Below are 19,550 nucleotides of genomic sequence, written 5' to 3'. Positions count from 1 at the left end.
ACTCGGGGTGCACAGCATGGCTGGGAGCACTCACTGGTCCGCTGCTGCTTCCGCTTCATGTCCTCCTCCTGCTTGTGGTCTGCTGCTTCGGCATCGAAGTCATAGTAGGTGTCCTTGGGCAGTTTCCACTCATTGTTCCTGTCCATGAGGTCTGAGGTGCGGCAGGTCAGGTCTGCACTAAACTTCTCGATGTCAATCTTCATGATGCGGCAGTGAACAGTCATTCCCACCTAGATCCACAGAACATTTGAGCTGGAAGGGACAGAGACGGTCTAGCCCGATGCCCTGTTTTACACGTGAGGACAGCAAAGTCCAGGCAGAAAGGTGGACAGACTGTCCAGAGCCAGCCGGCTACTGAGTGTCAGGATAGCAGGAGTTCCGGGCTGAGTTTGGTCCACAGACTAGTTTGTGCCAAGTACTGATGACTCCTGCTCTAGGCAGAAACACCAACTGGAGTCCCCTGGGATCTGTCACTGGCACTATTCTCTTTCCCCATAAAGTTGCCCAATTACTGTTCTTAGGGTGTGAGCCAAGTCTGGCTGGCCTTTTTGGAGGAAAAGCAAAGTAACAGTTTTTCTATACTCTCCCCCTGATTTGAGCCCTTCTGTTTTAAGAGTGACAAAACCCAGTCAATTTGCACAGCTCTCCTGGAAACTGCCCTAGCTCCATTTACAGGTATACCTCGGAGACATTCCAAGTTCAGTTCCAGACCACCACAATAAAGCAAACATCATAATGAAGTGAGTCACTAGAATTTTTTAGTTTCATAGAACATATAAAAGTTATGGTCATAATATAGTCTATTAAGTGTGCAACACTTTTTTTTTTTTAACACTGTTATATTTTTAAAAAATTAAAAATTTTAATTAAAATTTCTTTTATTGATAAAAAAAGGCAAACCATCACCTGAGCCTTTAGCGAGTCCAAATCTTTTTGCAACACTAACATCAAAGATTACTGATCACAGATCACTCTGACAAATATAATTAAAAAGTGTGAAATATTGTGAGAATTGGCACAAATAAATGTAGCACAGAGACATGAAGTGATCAAATGTTGTTGGAAAAAATGGTACTAATAGATTTGCTCAATGCAGGGTTACTACCAACTTTAAATTTGTTTAAAAAACAAAAAAAAAAAATGGTATCTGTGAAGGGCAATAAAACGAAGGATGTCTGTGTTAAGAATGTCTTTCCCCAGCCTTCCTAAGTCCATGGTTCTCAGGGGTTCACGACACTTAGAACCAGAGATTTGGCAGATCTGGTACCACTAGCAGATGTCACTAACAGGATGATCCTGGAAAAGGCACTCAAACTTCTCTGAAACCAGAAGATAAATATTCCCTTTTCCATTGGACTAGCAGATTTGAGACAACATATATAAATATCAAGGGCTGGAATCCAGTGTGTGCATAATAAATGGCAGCTCTGACAAGAGAAACTAGAACAGAAAGGGAACTCAGCCTTTCTGCTTCACAGCATGGAATGCCAGGCCTTGCTTCCTGCCCGCCAGACTAAACCATGGCTTCCAACACAGGAAGGGCTGGCAACTTGATGAAATTTCACAAAAGCAGTGAACAATAACTGTTCCTCATTTGGGTAGATGCTTCTTACCCTGACTTCACTCAACTGGCTATAAATCCTCCTGAAATGTTCCCCACCAGGAGCCCCTGGGAACAGAGCCTAACTCCTGGTGGGCACAGCCCAAAGCCAGCCTGATTTGGGCTGCTGAAAACTGCGCCAGATGCCTTAGCCCTGTCATTCACCTACCTTCACTCGTTCCTCTGGCCGCTTTACCACTTTGTCACTGAGGAATTTGGTGGGGATGAAGCCAGTGACACCATTGTCTAACCGTGTTTTGACACCGATGGCCTGGCCTGGGCATGAACCGCTGTCAAAGTGGTTCCAGACCTAAGGACAGCATCAGGAGAAGAGCTTGATCATTAAGATTCTGGAGACCATACAGTCAGGAAACAGCTGGCAGGAATGCTGTAATTCATCTTACCACTGACACTGGCATCACGATGTGAGAACACGATGACTCAGCCACCCAGCAACATAGAATTTGAATCTCCCCCAGGTTCCCTGATGCAGAACTCATGTTGGCACCACTGGCCAGCAGATCAACCTTTTATGTTAATTTACTGTATACGTCCCTCCAGCTTCAACTGAAACCCCTCCCTCCCATTCTGTCCTGCCCTTCTGAGCTTAAGAAATATATGTTTGTCACCTCAGTGAACCAGCACATCATGGCTCTTTTACATCCTTGACAAATCTCACCAGTTTCTTTTACTGGGTAAAGTTGAGAAATGGTCTGTTTTACTATCTGCCTAAGCAACATGTGAAGATACAGAAAAAGGTTCAGGATGGCTTTTATGAGTTCTAACCATGAAAAAAGCAGATGTCGTCGAGAAGACTGTGGGAAAAACTAAGATGTGTGTGGAGGATGAAAACACTGAAGGGAGTCTACAGATACCTTCTAACTAACATAGGGACACCATGCCCACCCTGTATGCAAAAAACGCATACATTTCCTCATGTCTCTAACTGGCTGAGCAAGATCCTCAGAGAATGGGAAACAAGGATTAAGGGCTGAGTGAGAACAGAATAAGAGCACAGAGACCATTTCTGACTAGCAGCACACGGAGGGACTTTAAGTTAGGCCTGTGTCCGTTCCGGATCTCTTCCCTTTTTGTGCACTGCCACGGTAAAGTGTCACCTAAACTACTCCCATTCTCGACGCCTTTCTAGAGCACTGAGATCACGCAATCACAAACATCCAGGGACCATAACAACACTGTAGCACATACCTCGCTTAGTTCCGGGAAATTGTCTTGCTGACAGAAAGGGCACTGCCACAGCCCCGTCTCATCGTTGCGGATTGCCTGGTCGTAGCTTTCGCCCTGTGGACGCCTATGGGCGATGCCAGTGACGTTGCAGATAATGAGCTTTCCTGCAGGAAGGGGAAAGGAGGAGAAGGAAGGGAAGAGAACGGGGGGCAGGCTGAGAGAACTGGAGAGGTGACTCCTCCCCACCAACTGTTTAGTGACAGAACATCTGTCCTAGAGCATCTCCCCTGATTTCCTTCACATCTTCAAAAAGGGAGATCTTCCCTTCATTTGATGACAGGAAAATGAAGCCACAAGACTGACCCCATGAATACCTCACAAAAGCAGGTTAAAAAGCACGATTTGACCTTGCAACTCGAATTTGACTTCCAGCTTAGGGCTCTACAATCTTTTTAAAAGCTTCCCTGGTCTTTCCCACTCACAGTACAAGCTGGCCTTATTCTGCTGGAATTACAGTCTGACTCGAACATGCACAGTAAACACTATCCCATTACCCCCTCTTCTCCTCCTCCAACTAAAGAAAGCAGACCCAGGATTTACCAATGTAGAAGGTCTCCGGTGTCTCTTTGGTTAACATATTGAAGATTTCCTCTGTGTTGGGGGAGCGGTAGGCTGTCCGGAGGTCCTTATACCGACAGCTCAGCTCCGCTCGGATGTCGTACAGCGTGATGTGTTTGTCACCATAGCCCTGGGGAAGAAGCCCCCATTAAGAGTCTTGCAACTGCTCCCCAACCTGAGCCACCAGGGGTTTCAAAGAAAGGAGCAGCCAGTTGGCTCCTGTCAGGGTTTCTTTTCTTTCCCCACAACATGTACTAAATCAGCTTTTCAAACTATTCCTTAGCCATGGAACACTGTTATACGATAAAAATGCTTCATGGGGACCTCCCTCGTGGTCCAGGGGTTAAGAATCTGCCTGCCGACATGGGGGACACAGGTTCGATTCCTGGTCTGGGAACATTCCACATGTTGCAGGGCAACTAAGCCCTTGCACCACAACTACTGAGCCTGGAGGCCCTAGAGCCTGTACTCCGCAACAAAAGAAGTCACCACAATGAGAAGCCTGTGCACCAGCATTAGAGTTGCGCCCACTCGCCACAAGTCGTCCCAACTCAAGAAAGCCTAAGCATAGCAATGAAGACCCAAAGTGCAGCCAAAAAAAATCCCCCCAAACCCCTCATGGAATCACAATGTGTGAAACAGATGCAAAACTGCACAGTTGGAGAGGAGTTAAGAGGTCCCAGAAGGAAACTACTACCCCCCCATCCCAGCTCCCCCAAAACATGCCCCCCACAATGACTACAGCAGTCTCTGAGACGTCCTTTGCTCCTTAATAAGCAGACTGAAAATCTCCTTGAGTAAACCCAGTACTGCATGGGGAGGGAGAGGATCAAGTCTCTCACACTAAAAGTACTGGGGCTTCTCTGAGGATGTGCTGCCTGAGTCTCTTCTCGTCTAGGCCAGGCCTTCCACTCTGTCACCCACCTGCCTCTCTAGTTCTTCTGCAAAGGCATCAAGGTCCAGGTCCTTGAGTCGCTCTGGGTTTTCCAAGATTTCTTCAAGGGCCCCCGCAGGGTTGGCATCCTCAGCTGACTCATCGTATTCCAGAGCATCCACCGCCATTTTCCTGGCCCACTCATAAGTCTCAGGGTGAACTCGGGAACCATCAAGGACTTCAATATATGAGTCAGTGCTGAAGGAGAGGCAGAAGAGGAGCAGGATATATAACAAAAAGCTTCTAGTAACAACCCAGATGTCCACCAATGGGGAACTGGTTAAATAAATTAGGGTACCTCCATACAATGGAATACTATACATCCATTACAAAGAATGAGGTAGGTCTGTGTGTGCTGACATGAAAGATGGCCACGATATATTGATAACGTGAAAAATGCACTGCAAAACACTATGAACCGTATGATCCCATTTTTGTAGTAAATGGGTAGTTAGTAAATGCATAGCAAAAATAAAATTTAGAAAAGTTGTAGTATACATCAACTTGTTATGGCAGTTATCTCTGGGGGGTGGGATTATGGGGGACTTCCACTTTCTGCATAATATTTCTATATGTTATTGAATTTTATATGATGAAATTATATATAAAAGTCTTATAAATAAAACAAGAAGGGGGAAGAAGACCTTTGAGAATTTGCTGACAGCTACTTTCCCCCATAAAGCCTTCCCAGGCTGGTCTTGCCCGTGCACTCACATGGACCTATGTTATTCGTGGAGTGTTACAGCAAAGCTGGGTGGAAAATGAAGTTTTAGAACTTGAAGCCTATTTCCCCACTGATTTCCATTACTGAATGAGGAGCTATGTGCCCGTGGAAAAGATCCTCCAAAGACTGAGTTGATAACTTCTGGAGAGGAAGAGGTCAATAGTGAAGTCCAAAGTCCAAGTGAATAGAGAACTTTCTCTCAATAACATTATCTCAGAACATAGCAAATCTCTCTCCCCCTTTCTTATCTCCTCAGACCCCCACACTCCTCTTCCAATGCCCCAACTATTCCCACCCTTATTGAGCCACAAAAAATCACAACAGCAGAACAAGTTTGTGTTTACTGAACCAAGTCTTATGTTTTCTGTCCTCAATTGATAAACTAAGTTGGTTCTTTTGATGTTTCCCTCACAGAAAAGCTTCACATAATTGAACTGATCTTTTCCATAGGTCAGAGGCTCTTGACTAAATAAAGATTCTTGGCTTTAAAACGTTTCCTAATTTAAATAGTCTGTGGCCCTTTGACAGCCCTAATCCCCGAACCCCCAAAGCAAAGCCCAAGAGAACTCCTCTTGGCCCACCCAGGCAGAGGGCATCACCTGTCCCCCAGGGAGGCAGTGTCAATCTTGAGGAAGCCAGCGCAATTCATGAAGACTTTGGGACCCATGTGGCACATGGTGACCAGCTGAGTCCGGCTCTCGAGCCTGGTGTTGTTCTGTTTCAGAATCTGGAAGAGAAGCCTGGAGTGAGCAGGAGCAGTAGATAGGCCCCACCTCCTGGTCTGTTTCCAGGTCTCTGGGAAACCTTCCACAATGGGAAGCTGCCCCAGCACCCCGACAGCTAACTGAGCACTGAGCAGTTAGCACAACATACTGACTGCTACTAAAAAAATTATCTTAAAGAACTACACTGTGCCGAGCAAAGACAATACACAGCTAATGCACAGCTTCAAAGCTGATGTAAAATATACACTCAAGTACCCATCCCACATCAAGAAAAAAATTACCACAAATACTCTTGAGGGTTGCTACATGCCCCTCTCTGTACGGAAATCCTTTCTTTCCTCCGGGGGAAGAAAAGCCCACTATCCCAAGGTCTGTGTCTAGCATACTCTCGCCTTCCTCTAAATCATGCCTTAGGCTCTTTTCCGTGAGCCACCAGAATGCGGTAGCGACGACCAGGACTGCGGCCACCAAGGCTGGAGTCTGGCCCTGACTCTCACTAGCTGGATGACTCCAGGCGAGTGCCTTTACCTCTCTGACCCTGTCCTTTTGGTCAAACCATGCTGGGAAAGTAAAGGGTCAATGAAATAAGAACTTTCCTTTTTTTTCCTGATTCAACCCAATCCTACCTTCAGGAGATGGGTCCCTTTGCGAGGTCCTAAGCCACAGACATACTGAATCAAGGCCTGGCTGTAGGGGTGGGCAATGGCACGGTTGACATCAACTCCAACCTCATTGACTCGGTTGATGAATTCACAGTACAGGGCGTTGAGCAGCTCTTCTTTCACCACATGCTCCTGTCAACACACAGTAGGCAGGGATAAGGTTACTGTGCCACTCTGTCCACCTGGGCCTACTTGTCAAATCCTACTCACCTGCAATGGGTGAAACTTGAGGCATAGGATGTCTTCATCCGAGCTGCACACCTGGGCAAACTCAATCAGAGGGTCCTGGATGCGCCGGGCCAGGGAGACGGCCTGTCTCAGCACAGGAGGGTAATCCCGGAACTCTGCCTAAGGTCAGATGAGGGTCAGCAGGGCCACAAAGTCCCCTCAGCTCTAACAGTCAGAGGAAATCCAAACTGCCTGGCTTGATGTCATGTTCTCTTCTCTGGGACCATTTTTCCTGGGACCAATTTAATCTCTGGGGCTCCCAACCTGAACTATGACTGGCATGATGGGAGATTTTCTGCAGAGGTTAGAGAACAGGTGCAATCCTGCGGCCCTGACAATCTTTGCTTCCCTATCTCCCCGGGGCTGAGAGTTCTTGCCTGTGTGAAGCCTAAGCGTGGGCTCCCGCCTTACCTCTGATTTCTTGCTGTTCATATAGAGGATGGCCAACTCGTTGTCAATCAGCTCCACCCCAATAGAGGACAGCTGCTGACCCTGGTCCAGCTCATGCACGATGCGCTTCACATCCTCAATCAACATCTGGGCATCCCTGGAGGAAGGAGGGGTGCTGCTCAGGGATATTTCTGGATAGTTTCTCAGAGATGAACCATCTCAGGGCTGGGAGCAGGGGAGAGAGCTTTGAAGACAAAGGGGTACAATATTCCAGGGATACCCCCTGGAAGTGGGGGTACCATGTGTTATCAAGGCTCTTCACAGGCACAGAGCAGGTTCAACAATAAAGGATGAGTGGCTTTAGCCAGGCCTGGCCCAATCGCCTGGTGCCCCTCCCTACCTGTTCTCTCCGGCAACTGTCACCACGTGAGGCTTTTTGTTCAGAAGGAATTTCTTCAGAGTTTCAATGTCTTGAGCCTGGAGTGAAACAAAATTGGAGCTAAATGGCTGAGGACAGGGGAGATTTCTAACGCTTTTCTCTCCGTAAGTAGCTTGAGACCTTACAAGACCAGAGAACAATGATGCGTCATGCATTGTCTAACTGGAACACAAAACAAGGTGACTAGGAGCTCTAGTTGAAAATTAAACATCTGTTAATCTTTCCTATGATTACTGTATATCTGGCTTACACGTGAGCTGTGGTTAACATACTCAGGTCTTTCTTTTAACACGAACCACTGCCTGGCAGTCAAGACTATTCTGATCTCCACTTTAAGGTTTTTTTTTTTTCTTTTTTAAAAGAGTTCTTTGCTGAAAATTATGTTTTAGAATGGAACTCTTGTCAATAAAATGGAAAGATACTGTTATGTTAAAAAAAAAATCAGAAGGATACACATGAGATGAATTTAAATTTCTCCTTCCGTGGAAGAAACACAAATGCTGAAAGCAGGGAAAAGGTTGGCTTAATGCCTCAGTGGCTTTCAGCTCCTGGAACAAGCTGACCCAGATGCGGTAAGAACAGAGGCAGTAATGGCAGCTCCCAGAAGCACAAGGCCTAGGAACTGGCTTCAAGTCAAGAAGCCAGTTCTGTTTCAGATCTTGAGTGCCATCTACTGCCTATGAAAGGAGACTTATCCCAGGACTTAAGAGGATAGTTCACAGGTCAGAGATCTTGCATGAGATATTGCGTAGACCATGAGTGCATATCCCCACTGAATGACAAGACATGTTGAAGATGTACTCTTGATAACCAGTCCCAGATACCTGCCTTCTTCTCCCGCTCTTCCTCTCTCCATGCAGTTCGCCGTTTGGTAAAATGAGGCAGCCGGAGGAAGTCTGTCACTTCCCCTTCACCATTGACCAAGGCGCAGAACACAGGGTGATCTCTGCCAGCCCGAAAGAAAAAGAACCATGGGATAATCAGGTCTATAAGAATGAGTAAGAGAAGAACAAGATTAGGGAGACAGGTAAGGGGTGATGCCAGGCATGCAGAACAGGAAGTTACCTGGCAGAGGAGAAAGCAATGCCTAGGACCCGGATGCCCTTCCCTTGGTTCTCATCCATAAAGTCGTCGTCTTCTTCTACTTGTTGATCTGGCCGGTAGGGCGCCACCCTCAACCAGTTGTAGAGCTTTCGACTACAGGCCTGGGGAGGAGACACACCAGTCACTATGGCTGTCGGGCTCGCCAAGTGTTACAGAAACAGGGGCAGACACATATTTGCAAAGATCATATTTATACTTGCACATGTTTCTAGCCCTTGGCAGGCTTACAACCTGAAGGCACACCTTGTTCTTAACAATAGGAGAGTACAGAGGCCAGTCACATACACGAAGAATGTGTACGGGGTCGGGGAGGGAAGGAAGAGGCTCTTCAAGGGAGGTCTTAAGAGTGACCCATGACCTTGTGTGCACTCCCTCTCAGGTTATGCCCGGGGGGTTTCCGTTAGCTACAGGATAGCTATTAAGGGGTGCCTTCATTTTCAGCTCTAGCCTGGGGAAATTACATGACTGAAGGTTGTGCTGCTCGCCTGGCATGCTGCAGTCCATGGGGTCGCAAAGAGTTGGACACAACTCAGTGACTGAACTGAACTGAAAAGTCGAGTCCCTGTCCTCACCTTTATGACGTATTCTTTGGCTTCGGCCAGCAGCTTGTTCTTGAGCTCTTTGGCCATCTGCACATACAGGAACTGCTGTAGAGCTCGCTCGATGGCCATTGTGCGCTGCCGGTTCCACTCCTGCACCTGATGGCTGAACTCATCTCGGTAGTAAAATTGTTTGATTTCTTCAAAATACGTCTGGTCACTGCCATAGCTGAGGAGATATAACAGGGTATCAGGAACAGCGAAGAGGTGGTGCCTGAATGCCCTTGAACACTGAGTGAGCCAGAGACAATGGTGACCCCTCCCTCCAACAGACTCCAGACCAGGCTTTCCCAAAATAACCCCAGGCTAGAGCTCTGCTTACCCTTCCACTCCCTTCATATCGATGCTGATATCAATGGTGAGCAGCCCTTCATCTTCAGCCAGGCAGATCTTGAGGAACTGGTCATCTCTCAGTTCCTTAACAGGCTTGTTCTTTAAGTACTTGAAGGAGTAAGCATAGTGGGCCTCATCCACATCCTGCACAACAAGAGGGAACCATCAGTCAACAGAAAGACTGGGCTGGACCCTGGGAAAGGCCAGCCTCTGCACTCAGGCAGACAGCTCAGCTAAGCGTGAAGGCAAGAAACTCAGTTCAAACAGAGCTGGACTGTAAGCTGGATCAAAGCCCTTCAACTGGCTTACCTTTCTACCTTTCTTAGTGGGGCTTATATTGAGCTTGGCCCTCTCCTGGAAAGTCTGCCTCAGCACCTGCCGGACGAGGGGCTCTCGGGCAATCTGCAGGGCTACCATGTAGCGGGCACCTTCCAGCACGGCTTCCGGGGTAGGGAACTGGCTGCAGGGAAAATGGAGGTGCTGCAGGATGAGGACACCTTTGCCCGTAGGTTCCTCCTCTCACCAGCCAGCTACTGCAAGCCCACCTGCAAACATAATCCTTCGCCAGCTCCAAGGGCTCTGCTGGAAACTGCTCTGTCTCATGCCGCTGGTAGCTATCCCGGAGGTTTTCCCCAAATTGCTCAGGAGTAAGCCCAAACTTTTTGGCCAGGCCGTCTAAAGCAAATCAGGAGAGATAAAGGTAAGCCAACAGCAGGACTGAATAACTTCTTGGTTTTCAGTCTAAAACTGCAAATTCTGGGCAGTAAATTTAAAAAGGATCACCAATGAGCAGGAGCAAGATGCCTCACAATGAACAATGAAAATGCTGGCTTTAAACAGAAGCAGAAGAAATAGAAATTTTCTGTGGAAATTAGTTTAGCAAAAGAATTTCCCAAAGATAGGATGAACTCTGATCATGTGTTTCCCACTCCTTCAGGAATTACAGGGAAAGCTGGACCATTCCTGTGGCATGGATTTGGGTTATGGGAGCAAGTGTTAGAAGTGGACTGGTGATTCACTCAGCTGTCCTTTAAGTCCTCATCCTACCTTCCGCTGACTATCGGGGAACTTATACAATTAGATTTTACCTAGCCCGGCGCTCTGGCAGATGGTGTACATGTCTCGGCGAGAAGCCTGCTTGAGCTCTGGCCCTCTCTGCTCTTCATCTTCTGCCTCCTCACCATCACCTGGGGAGAAAACATGAGTTACTCTTCTGGCTTCCAGTTACTTCCAAGGATCTGACACATGGAGAAAAGCTCCAAAGTGTAATGAGTCAAAGGCATCCTTGGAAAGGCCATGGCCACCAAGCCTCTGGGTTTTCTTTTTCAACACTCACCTTCCTCATCTCCCTCTTCCCTTACACGCTTTAGCTTCTTGCGGCTGGCCTTGGCGGCATTCTGCATCTTAGGAATGTCACGACCATAATAGAGCAGGAAATGATTGTAGACATCTTTCAGTTCATCCATTGATTGAACATCCTTGAGCCTGGAGGGAAGGGACATAAGACCTCAATTTTGTCATGGAGGAAGGGTATACCCCGGGTTTGCTACAAGAGGTACAATTTCCATGTGGCAAGATCCCAACTAGGATGGATGCCTGTGTACTCCAATTATCAGGGACACACAATGGCCCTAAACCATGACTTAATTGCAATCAAGGTACTTTCAAGAAGGAATATGTCAAATAATTGGTGGTTGTTACAAATGGCAACAAAAAGAAAGAGACAGATGAGGAAGCATGTCTCCAGTTCAGAGTCCTTGAGACAGTCTTTGTCCTTCCTTCCCGGGTTCATGCCACTGGCCATTAACATCACCTGCTTCTCTCCCACAACCCTCTCTAATTCCAGGCTCACCAAGCCACTTTCGGGCTGTAGTTTGGTTTCCCATGTGGCTTTTCATACAGGTAACATAAATAAGCAAACATGACTATCTGATCCTCTTAACCTTTTATACCAATATGGGTAAGTAACAGGAATTTGCCTGTCAAAAAGAGCACTTCTGGTGTGTTGTCAAGTTGGCTTTCTAAGCGATAGGTGCCCTGCTGCGAATTTTACAAGATTACGCTTCTCTGGACGGTAGGTGGGTGGGGCAGGGGCGGGGTACACCTGCCTTTGGAGTGAGGGCTCCCTCTAAAGGAATAAAACCCGCATATGCTACCTCTCCATGTCCGTGGTGTCCAGAGCCCGGATGCCATCAGCAAGGGGCTTGTCAGGATCAGCAGAGATTTGCTCGTACTGATAAGCCTGCATCTTCTCAAACAGCCGTGTTAGGTTCTCCTTACGAATCCTCAGCTGGGTCCACTAGGACAAGGCAGGGCAGGGGTAAGGGCTGGTATTTAGCTTTGGAGACCCAAGGCCAGGCAGTTCCTTACCCGAGTCCATGGGGGAAGCCTGACAGGCCTGGGGGTTTGGGACATCACCTGGGCCGTGCGGGACAACTTGGGCCCCAGTAGTAGCAATGCCTAGTGCAGCCCTCAGAGCTCTGAGGGACACGGATCCCTACGTTACCTTTTCATCCCACTGCCACACCCTCCACAGGTCGTTGATATGCAACTCAGGCTCCACATACTCCTTCCGGTAGAAAGCAATGAAAGGCACCTAGCGGGGCAAAGAGATGGGCAGTCAGCCAGAGAGGAAAGATCTGCAAGGAAGCCCTCTGCTAGAGGGATAAACAGCTCCATGAAATTCAGCACTGGGAACCCTGGCTCACCCAGGGCACATGCTTGTCCTGCCATGGGGGAACATAATGCTGCAGAAAGGATAGGGGTTTCTTTTGATCACTTGAGTCCTCACATTTCTGGGTCAAGGGACCACTGCTGAGGACAGGAGGTGGCGGGGGGTCCCTACCTAACCAACTTTTCCCTCACCCCTAGCTGACGTTCTTACCACTGGACCACTAAAGCCTGAGGTGCTACCTCAAAATGCTGATTTCGCATGAAGCCCAGGGCCTCTTTAATCTTCTGAATTGTGCTGGGCCCTTTTCGACTGAAGCTGCTGGTTGGCTGCCCTCGGTCTAGGTAATCACAGCTTTCCTACAGTCGGAAGAAAAGAGAAAGAGCAACAACACCATTACTTGCTTTGTCTTGCTTTGTCTCACCACATAGAAAACTGCTTCTTGTCACAGGATGACCTTCTCAGAGTAAGTCTAGAAAAATCTCCTCATATACCCGTACACACATGCTGTTCTGTGGGAGACCCACAGATGTTTGGGGCAAGGGAGAAGCAGCTACTCATCCTGATGAGGTGACTTCTGGTTCGTGTCAAAACATAGGCTCTTTTTTAGGGGGGTACCTGCAGAGAAATGGTTGGTGTAGCAAAGGCATTCCTGTAGATCCAGTCCGCCTCTTCTTCCAGTTCATCATCTTCAGCCCCCTTGACAGGGATGGAACGGAGCTGCAGGGGATAACACAGGCGCATGAGACTGATTTTATCTTGTATCTCGTGCAGCAAAAACACGCACTTCTGGATAAAAATATGTGCTCCAGAGGCACATGTTTTCAGTACCTGGAAAAGTATTGTCTGGCAAGAAGTAGGCATGTCGTATATTTGCTAAACAGAGAGAGCCATTTCAAGAACCCTAAGACACATCAGAGTCTATGTTGAGCTAGACTTCCTATACCCCTGGTCAGATTGGGGTTCAAAGCCAAGTTCCTATATATCATTTTTGTTTTTTTTGGCTGCGCCACCCTGACTAGGGATTGAACTCGTGCCCCCTGCAGTGGAAGTATGGAGTCTTCGCCATTGGACTGCCAGGAAAGCCCCCCTATAAACTACTGTTAGATTGATCTCTGCTATAACCCTTGTACCAAGGTGACTCGGGCCAGTTGATGACAGTTCAGCAGGACAGAGGCTGCTGCTTCCTTACCTGGAACCTCTCAGGCAAGTCAGTGGCTCGGATTTCATTGTCCTGATCGGTGAGGTGGCTGCTTTCCAGCTCACTGGGCTCATACATCTCGAAGATGCTCCTGCGGCTCACACGTTTCTTGGTGGTCTTCTTGGGGCGCACTCGGATCTCGCCCTCAGCCTCGTCGTCCTCATACTCGTACTCTTCCTCCAGCTCTTCGTCGTACTCATTGTATTTCTCAAATTCGTCGTAGTCAAAGTCCACACCAAAAATCTCCTGGGCTTCCTGCAGAGCCCTGCAGGTGAGAGCGAAAGGCAGTTGGCCCAGGTTCTGGTGAGAGGAGACAGATGCGGCCCCTGCAGAGATCTTTTACCTGCCCCGAGGGAACTAGAAAGGCTGAGGGAAATCTAAACAAAAACAGCATATTCACCACGGAATAAAGGCTTAGCTGGTAGCTATTTCTGGGGAAACTCTCATTTACTGAGATGAAAACCCATCTTTGGCACATGTCCGTGACCAGGATCAAAAAGTAACAGGACAAGTTTAAAAATAAAATTAAAAAAAAAAAAAAAGTAACAGGACAGATGAGTTCATATCATGTTCAGTGGATCCATCCTTTGCTAAGATGTTAGAGTATTCTCTCAGAGCAAAGAATTTCCTGACAAAATTATACTTAGAAGACTGATACATAAACAAGTGAACGCACAGCTGCAGATGTTAGAGAAAGGCTGGGTCTTTGCTGATGTGTGCCGCCCCCTTCACCCCGCCCCGGCACTAGGATGCAGAGAGAGCTTTCAGGGCTTCGAGGTGCAGTCTGACGTCACTGTCTGGTGAAGGTTTTCAGAGGCAGGAGGCAAAGTGGCTGAGAGCTGACTGTTCTATCTTTGGCCAAGGCCTCTGCCCTCTTCCTTCCTGCCTGGGTCCACTTAGATGCCCTTATGACCACCTTGCCCCAGACTCCACTCACGCATCAGTGTATCCAGGAAGCTTTTTCCGCCACTTAGGTTTTTTCAGAGGTTGTCCATCATCGTCCACGATAAAGTCGTCAATGTCTAGGTAGGGAAGGGAGGGATTAGTGCCCAAAGGCAGGACTGAATGGCTTTAGTTCCTACTATATGAGTGGCCAGTGAAGAGAAGAGAGCCTTTGGAAAGGAACTCCTTTCTGTCAAATGCTGGAGGCCAGTAGCTGAAAAGTGATTTCCCGTCCCATTCCTCAGGGCAGGAAATCCCAACCCCCTGCCCCAAACTGGCTTCCCTACCTGATGGTACATACCTGACTCTTCATCATCTTCCTCTTCCTCTTCTGGAGGAGCCATGTGGGCCTCCACGGCCTCCTGCCCTTCTTCCCCCTCCCCATCCTGAAAGATCTCCTCTGCGATAGCTTCTTTTTCATGTTCCTCCTTGCCATATTCCTCCTCCTCGTCGTCCTCATCATCTGAGACTTTTTTGACACGTCGGTATTTTTGCTAAGGGGTAGAAAGTCTGCCTGGTCAGGGTCTGAGGGAACTGGCATAACGATGCCTGCCCTCCAATTTCACTTCTATTTTCCCACCACAGTTACAGTGACGAGGGAAATGGGAAAGAATGTCACATCAAGTGATGCCCCAAGGCCCACTCCTGAAACTCTGACAGGCACCCAGAACTGGGCTCCACGGCACCATGATGCTGAGCCACTTTCTCCTTGCTGAAGTTCCCCAGATGGTTCTGGATGTGCCTCCCACCACCTCCCAGAGCCACTGAACTTCAAGGGCTTCTTCCTTCATCCTCAAGGACAGAGACAAAAAAGGCACTTACTCCTCTTTTGACTTTGACACCCAAATTCTCCTCAATGAGATCAAAATCATCATCCTCCAGGCGGTCGTCAAAAGATGCTAGAGAAAACAAAATGTTGCTGGTTGTGACCGGGAGGCCCCTCCTCCACTGGCTTCCACCCCAGCCTCACTTGATCTGGGGAGGGGCTACTCACTGCGTTTTCTCTTCTTGTGGCTAACTTCGTCTTCCGAATCTCCGGAGTCACTACCCTCATCCTCCTCCCCTTCCTCTTCATCGTCATCATCATTGATAAAGCCTTTCAGGTTTCCTTGTTCATCCTGATCATCCAGGTTCTCCTCCTCCTCCTCCTCATCTGGAAAACATGCATGTTTGAGGCAAGCAGTTTGGGAAACAGGCTGGCGCTGGGGCAGGACCACCTGCTTAACTGTTATTTCTTATCTGCTTTGAACCAGATGACCTGGATGCCATGTTAACTCTTCTGCCTCATCCAATCCAAAGACGAAAAACATGACCACTGGCTCAGAGCAGTAGCCTCTGGAAAGGAAACTCTTGTCTACATTCACTATCTGTCTTTCGGCAAGATGAGCTTCCTAATTACTCTGGACGGTCAAAATCTTGACTAGGGGTTTTACAGCCACCAATAACTTTGGTTTCTTCTCAGTTTATAAACTCTGTAGCTATATTCCTTCTCTCATCTGTAAAGCTTTTGATAAAGCTTCCATTTTCCTTACTGTCTCTAAAGTTGTTTTCTACTTTAGAGTAGTTGGTTCTACTCTGCTAATGATCCTAATGGTTGGGTTTCAACAGAAAAATTGGAAACTGGGTGCATAAATACCAACACTGCTAGGTCTCTAAAAGAGAAACATCCCCTGTGTATTTCTTAGTTTACTGGCTGTCCCATCCCACTAATGTAAGCTCCATGACAGCCAGGTCTTTATTTTGTATTCCTAGTTCTAGGCACAGTGCCTGGCATACAGCAGACAGATAATTAGTAAATATTTTCTATGAATGACTGAAAATTACTCAAGCTGGTACCTCTCATGTGTGACAACTTCTGTGCTCAGCCTGAGCCTCTCATCAGCAAGAATCCAACTATCCAAAGCTTAGCAATAGTGGGGAGAAGCTTGAGGCTGGGGCTTCCTCACCGTCATCCTCCTCTTCTACAAATTTCTTGTTGACCCGGGGCACCACCTCGCCTTCATCATTGTACTCTTCCTCAGACTCCTCAGCCTCGCTTTCCACAAAATCAGACATTGTTGCAGCTTCTCACAGCCTGCCTGAAGGAGACTAGGGAAGAAAGGGAGATGGGGATAAAAAATGAGAGAGAGGACTCTTAAACATTTCCACAAACAGCCTTCAGCTATGTGTCACTGCTCTGTCCAATCATTACCATCTGGGAGGAGCGAGTAAGAATAAGATGGCTCCACCTCTTCTATTATCCATTTCTCTCACCACTGCCCCTCTCATGTGTACCTTTAAAAAGCAATTATACTGGACATCTCTGTAAATACCACATGGCTTGTCCAAAGAGGTTTATCTCACTTACCATTTTGGGATAGAAATGGGCAGATGAAGAAAGAAATTAATGCAGGAATAATTACATAGGTAGGGATACAGTAGTAGTGAGATTATATGACTCACTCGTAAGTCTGGCAAACAATAATTAAATTCCAACTTAATGATAGGAACTATAGCTGAGCTACTGGCAGAGTCAAAAAGAAAATCTTTTTCAACAGATTAAACATCATTTCATGAACCTGAGTCCACTTGTGTGAGTACTGGTCGGGAGCATGTGGGTAGAAAAGGGGCCTCTTCAGAAACATTAGGACCACAACTCTGTTGTGAGCATTTACCTCCCCAGCAAAACAAACAAACCAAAAAACACTTTGAAAGAGACTTCCACGGCCTACAAATTAAATGCAACACGGTTAAATACAAACATCGCTGGGCTTAAGAGTAGAAATCAAATCCTGGTCCCATCGTCTACTAGGTCTTAAAGGTAAGCATATTACTGAATGTGCTTGAATATCAATGTCTTCATTTGAAAAAAGGCAACAGCACTACCTACCATGCAGGGTAGTTGCGAATACGACATAATAGGGGAAAGAGTCTAGTTCACTATTTAAAAAAATGTTAATTGGATCCTAGGCCTAAATTTCCAGCATTCTATAATTCAGTACCAACCAATCTCAACTTTCTCTTCTACCTCCCTGATGTTAGATGCACCCAAAAACCTAGAAATGGCAGTGGAGAACCACAGAACCATGACATGGAGTTCCCTGGGCTTTAAAACGCAGCATACATCACACAAATCAGAGCATCAAAATTCCATTCTGGAATCCTGAAGCTGGCTGCTCTTCCACTCAGCACCACTCCTCATGCTGTCCTGAATTATGGTCCACTGTCTATGTCCATTTTTTCCACTTAGACTACAAGCTTCTGCAAGTCAGAGACAATATCCAATTAAAGGACTAAAAAAAAAAAATCACAAAAACATAAACAGCAATGTAAGAGGCATTACACCGCATTTTTATTCTGTAGTAGATAAGCTGTATCCCACTAGGTGCTCTATACAGAACAGAAACTGCTAAGTATCTGCTAAATAGATTACTAATTCATGTCTTCCCAATTAAAGATGGCAGTGGGCCTGGAGAGGGAGGACGGTGGCTAATGGCTATCTCAAGTGGTCTAAGCTCTAGAAGGAGCCTTAAGTGCTATGGCTCTAATTCTCCTGAAAATTACCCTTACTGATATCAACTGATACCATAACCAAGTAAAGATGAACTGAACTCAAGAAAACAAAACTGAAGGTACAAGTTGTGGTGGAAAGGGAGAATCAATGAGAACGGTCTTATGTTCAATTTTAGACTGAAGTTTCAGATGCCATTCTTTTTAAACTGTACTGAACGTCTACCAAGTAGAAACACTCTGCTAGGAGCTGGGAATTTGAAGAGAAATAGGATTCAATGTTCCCAAGAAGTTGACTTCTAGTAGAGAGCCAAAAAGGACCATAAAGGGACTTCCCTGGTGGTCCAGCGGTTAAGAATCTGCCTGCCAATGCAAGGGACACAAGTTCGAGCCCTGGGCAGGGAAGATTCCACATGCTGCGGGGCAACTAGGTCTACATGCTGCAACTACTGAAGCCCCATGTCCTAGACCCCTGCTCTGTAACAGGAGAAGCCACCACAACGAGAAGCCCACACACCGCAACAGAGAGCGGCCCCCACGCGCGGCGACACAGACCCAGCACAGCCAAAAATAAATAAACAAACGTAGGCCTTCCCTAATCTACTGCACACCTAACAAGTTCCAGACATTTAATAAATAAACTATTAAGGCCAACACTGTCCTGTGGATTATAGAACATTTCTCTGTCCTTTCAACAGAGGAAAAAATATACTCAGAGATGAAGTCACTTGTTCAACGTGATACTACTTTCAACGGTAAGACCTGAGAGTTGAGTTAAGGTCTGTCTGACTCCAAAGAAACAGTTGTTGCTATCACATTTGCTATCACATCAGTAGCTCTCAAAGGTGGTCCAGGGATCACCCTCTCTTTTCTTTCATGTGTAGAGTGAAGTCTTCCAGAGGTTTTACGACATGTAATATCACAATGCGCTGAATGCAGAAGCAGGTGTGAGAATCCACATCACTGTATTAAAGCAAACATTAAAAAGATTTGCCAATGGGACTTCCCTGGTGGTCCAGTGGTTAAGAATCTGCCTTGCAATGCAGGGGATGCAGGTTCAATTCCTGGTCTAGAAACCAAGATCCCACGTGCTGCAGAGCAACTAAGCCCATGTGCCACAACTAACCCGAGGCAGCCAAGATGAATAAATAAAATAAATAAATATAAAAAAAAAAACGTGCCAAAATTGCAAAAACAACAAAAAACCCAACAACCACCTCACAAACCCCCAAACAAAAATAATGCTACTCTTCTTAAATTTTATTTTGTTTTGAAGATTATACTTGTTTTCCATAAAATGTTACAATGCAGAGCAGGCTTATTTTCTGTTTTACTGATAAACAATTTGCCCTTGAACATGGGTTTGAACTGCATGGGTTCACTTGTATGTGGATTTTTTTCCCCCCAGTAAACACAGTAGTATCTGTATTTTCATTGTACATATCTTAAAATTAAGTGTGGGAGAAAGTTTATGTTCTGTTAGAGATCACAATACATGGAATCAAAAGAACCCAGGTTTGAGTTTCGATTCCATTCAAAATGTTTCAGCTTCCTGCCCTTGGGTGAGGCATTCATCAATTCCTTTGTTTTTGAGGCAGAGATAGCAGTATGCACATTGTGTGTGTGGGGGGTGTGTGTCAGCAACTCAGGTCCCTGTTGTCCACGGGTCAACTATAATTGACACATAATGCTGTATAAAGTTA

General features: G+C 46.7%; 1 protein-coding gene across 3 annotated transcripts in view; it reads right to left on the bottom strand.

The window, feature by feature from the left end:
- Positions 1-19,550, bottom strand: part of SUPT6H (SPT6 homolog, histone chaperone and transcription elongation factor) — a 31,324-nt gene that overhangs the window by 6,129 nt on the left and 5,645 nt on the right. For 2 of the 3 annotated variants that reach the window (XM_005220111.5, XM_010815840.4), the window contains exons 2-29: positions 16,305-16,446; positions 15,353-15,511; positions 15,181-15,257; positions 14,660-14,852; positions 14,354-14,438; positions 13,408-13,681; positions 12,834-12,935; positions 12,458-12,574; positions 12,051-12,140; positions 11,701-11,843; positions 10,881-11,029; positions 10,633-10,731; positions 10,090-10,219; positions 9,854-10,004; positions 9,534-9,688; positions 9,185-9,380; positions 8,574-8,713; positions 8,337-8,454; positions 7,470-7,546; positions 7,091-7,226; positions 6,662-6,799; positions 6,416-6,583; positions 5,664-5,791; positions 4,331-4,538; positions 3,389-3,536; positions 2,810-2,952; positions 1,770-1,910; positions 35-230 (exon numbers count right to left, since the gene is read on the bottom strand). In XM_005220111.5, the coding sequence (XP_005220168.1) occupies positions 35-230; positions 1,770-1,910; positions 2,810-2,952; positions 3,389-3,536; positions 4,331-4,538; positions 5,664-5,791; positions 6,416-6,583; positions 6,662-6,799; positions 7,091-7,226; positions 7,470-7,546; positions 8,337-8,454; positions 8,574-8,713; positions 9,185-9,380; positions 9,534-9,688; positions 9,854-10,004; positions 10,090-10,219; positions 10,633-10,731; positions 10,881-11,029; positions 11,701-11,843; positions 12,051-12,140; positions 12,458-12,574; positions 12,834-12,935; positions 13,408-13,681; positions 14,354-14,438; positions 14,660-14,852; positions 15,181-15,257; positions 15,353-15,511; positions 16,305-16,413 (3,970 nt within the window). In that variant the 5' untranslated portion in view covers positions 16,414-16,446. Of the gene's footprint in view, positions 1-34; positions 231-1,769; positions 1,911-2,809; positions 2,953-3,388; positions 3,537-4,330; positions 4,539-5,663; positions 5,792-6,415; positions 6,584-6,661; positions 6,800-7,090; positions 7,227-7,469; positions 7,547-8,336; positions 8,455-8,573; positions 8,714-9,184; positions 9,381-9,533; positions 9,689-9,853; positions 10,005-10,089; positions 10,220-10,632; positions 10,732-10,880; positions 11,030-11,700; positions 11,844-12,050; positions 12,141-12,457; positions 12,575-12,833; positions 12,936-13,407; positions 13,682-14,353; positions 14,439-14,659; positions 14,853-15,180; positions 15,258-15,352; positions 15,512-16,304; positions 16,447-19,550 lie in introns of those variants that run through there. The other variant, NM_001193126.1, reaches the window with a different exon arrangement.

This window comes from Bos taurus, chromosome 19 (assembly GCF_002263795.3).
Source record: "Bos taurus isolate L1 Dominette 01449 registration number 42190680 breed Hereford chromosome 19, ARS-UCD2.0, whole genome shotgun sequence".
Classification (NCBI taxonomy): Eukaryota; Metazoa; Chordata; class Mammalia; order Artiodactyla; family Bovidae; genus Bos; species Bos taurus.
The sequence above is the reverse complement of the archived record's forward strand: the minus strand, read 5'-3'. Positions and strand labels throughout refer to the sequence as shown.